We start from the raw sequence: 2,700 nt of genomic DNA, 5'->3' as shown, positions 1-2,700 counted from the left end.
ATTTGAATTATGGTTCATAATTTATTATAATATTTTCTCTCATAAAAAATACACATAAATCAAAAATAATTTTAATCACGTAATTATAATCCATAAATAAACGTCTCCTAAAATACATTGGGCTATCAAACACATTCAGCAATTTTTTCTATTAAAATTAATCTTTTTAATCAAAAATAATTTTAATCACGTAATTATAATCCATAAATAAACGTCTCTTAAAATACATTGGGCTATCAAACACATTCAGCAATTTTTTCTATTAAAATTAATCTTTTAAAAAAAAAGAATAGTATCTTAAATTGTTCCGTCACGAGTCACGACTCACGAGTGTCAACCACTTTTAACCTCTCATCTGGTTCTTGGTCACCGAGCAAGTACGGAGCACTTGTTTGCAAAACCCTAGCTTAGAGCCAAGCAAACATGAAGCCCCCAAATCCCAATCTCTAATCCTCAGACCTCAATTCTCCACCACCACCACAAGCTCATCATCCATGGCGTACCTCCCTTTCGAGGTCATCATCGACATCCTCGCTCGCCTTCCGGTTAAGCACCTTCTCCGTCTCCGGAGCGTCTGCAAGCCATGGCGGTCCCTAATCGACAGCCTCGACTTCATCCACCTCCACATCGGCAAATCCATCGCTGCCAAATCCAATCTACGTCTCCTCCTCCGCCTGGACTCCCGCCTCTTCTCCGTCGGCGGCGACGACGACGACTTCTTCGCCCTAAACGACGCCGTCGAGCTCCCCCACCCCCTGATGTGCTACAGCAACGAGATTAAGATCCTCGGCTACTGCAACGGCCTTCTCTGCATCGCTAATGTCGCCGAGGACATCGCCTTCTGGAACCCCTCCACCAAAACGCACCGCCTGTTGCCGTTTTTGCCCCTCGATAGAACCCGCGACCTCCGCATGTCGTCGCGTTTCTACAGAGTCTTCGGCTTCGGATACGACGCCGTGAACGAGGATTACAAGCTGGTAAGGATTTCGCAGTTCATTGGGTTGGATTACAGGTCGTTTGAGTCGGAGGTTAAGATCTATAGTTTGAGAACGAATGAGTGGAAGAGTATGGAAGATATGCCTTATGCACTTTGGTATACCGACAAAATGGGGGTTCATGTCAATGGTTTCTTGCATTGGGTGGTGATAAGGAAGATCGAATTGGACGAAACTGGATTGATTGTTGCGCTTGATGTTGTGGGAGAGAGTTATAGGGAGATTCCATTACCTGAGTGTATGAACAATGAGTACCAAATCGAGTTGGGGGTTTTGGGTGGGTGTGTTTGTGTTCTTGCGAGTTATAAAGAAGGGGGTTTTGATGTGTGGGCGATGAGGGAATACGGGGTTAAGGAGTCATGGACGAAGCTGTTAAAGCTTGGACATTCTGTGTTGGGAGTTAGGCCTTTGACTTATTCGAAAAATGGCGGCGATATTCTGTTTGAGGAGGGGTATAGGAAGCTGTTTTGGTATGACTTGAACAGTCAAAGAGTAAAGGATGTTAAGATTCGTGGTGCGCCGGAGGTATTCGAGGCTTTTGTTTGTGTGTGCAGCCTTGCTCCGGTCACTGCTAGGAGAAGACGAAGCGGCGGCAGAAACCACGAATCGGGAGAGGACAACAACAAAATGAGGTAAATTACAATTGATATAGTTTGAATTTTTATTCCGTTTTTGTGTAGGACATTGTTTTGATCATTTTTTTGATTTCTTTTGGTTATAAGATGATTGTTTTTCATATTAGTTATCTTCTGTTGTTTGTCTTTTGATTTGGCTTTTTATACAAATTTGGTTTAGAAATTCATGGCTAGGCTTGATTTAATTGCTTAATGGTAATGGACCCCTTTACTTATTATTCCCTTGATGGAATTGGTACCTGATGAACTTGTTTTCCTCAGGGATAATTTTCTATCAGAAGGCTTCAAGTTGGTGTTATAGGCAACCAGGCGAAGAATATGAATGAGAGTGGAAAAAAAAGGGTAAATTTTTTAGAACATTAATTGCGGATGTTATTAGTCTTTTGTTCTCTTGGATTTCTTTAGTAAATCTGTATCACTGTTGTCCGATTTGCTCACGTATTCTGGCTCCTCTGTTTCCTCAGGGCTGAAGTTGAAGGGACATGTGAGTTTGTTCATTATAGAGTGCTACAAAATAAGGTTGAAAAGAAGTTGAGATTATAGTTTTCTTTTATACATATTACATTTGCGCCAAACAATAATCACATGTACGGACGCAAGGACCTTGTAAGATATGGAGGATTTTAATATTTGCTCTGCCTTTGAATCTTTGACAAACAACACACTGACCTTGTATTAAGTTTAAGCTTGTGCTTTACTTGAATGTAGGAGGTTTTCGTTGATGTTTCTCGTGAGAACTGGAAGCATCTTCTCGTGAGAACTGGAAGCATCTTCTAGTTCTGATACTTAGATTTTCTTTCCGTACTTTTCAACAAATGTTTGCATGAGAAATTGAGAGTTGACTTCCTTCTCCATGTTGTATATATGTTGTCACTTGCCACTGCACTTATTACTTGAGTGATGAGTCCCGACATTTGTTTATTGAGCATTGCATTATCCACTAGAAATAAAATTTATTGTTTGCCTTTGAAAGTTTGCTGTGTTGCAGAACAAAATGATATGCCGTTTTGTGTTAAATGTCATTTCGCATATGTTTGTCATGTATGTTATGTACCAGATCATTGAACGTC

The 2,700-nt window shown here is 40.7% G+C and overlaps 1 protein-coding gene across 3 annotated transcripts; it reads left to right on the top strand.

Moving 5' to 3' along the window:
• Nucleotides 1–351: 351 nt before the first annotated feature.
• Nucleotides 352–2,491, top strand: LOC21396835 (F-box protein CPR1). Of its 3 annotated transcripts, none has more exons than XR_002901687.1 (4): nt 417–1,627; nt 1,892–1,972; nt 2,095–2,149; nt 2,339–2,491. XR_002901687.1 is itself a non-coding variant. In XM_024162060.1 (2 exons), the coding sequence occupies exons 1-2, from the start codon at nt 495–497 to the stop codon at nt 1,929–1,931; spliced, it is 1,173 nt and encodes a 390-aa protein (XP_024017828.1). In that variant the 5' UTR covers nt 352–494; the 3' UTR covers nt 1,932–1,961. The 3 variants fall into 3 exon arrangements, 1 of the variants encoding a protein (XP_024017828.1); XR_002901686.1 differs by having other exon boundaries at nt 2,095–2,236; XM_024162060.1 differs by lacking the exons at nt 2,095–2,149; nt 2,339–2,491 and having other exon boundaries at nt 352–1,627; nt 1,892–1,961.
• The last annotated feature ends 209 nt before the right edge of the window (nt 2,492–2,700 follow it).

The sequence above is a fragment of the Morus notabilis genome, unplaced genomic scaffold (genome assembly GCF_000414095.1).
Source record: "Morus notabilis unplaced genomic scaffold, ASM41409v2 Scaffold802, whole genome shotgun sequence".
Taxonomy (NCBI): Eukaryota; Viridiplantae; Streptophyta; class Magnoliopsida; order Rosales; family Moraceae; genus Morus; species Morus notabilis.
This window is presented reverse-complemented; position numbering and strand designations above follow the sequence as displayed.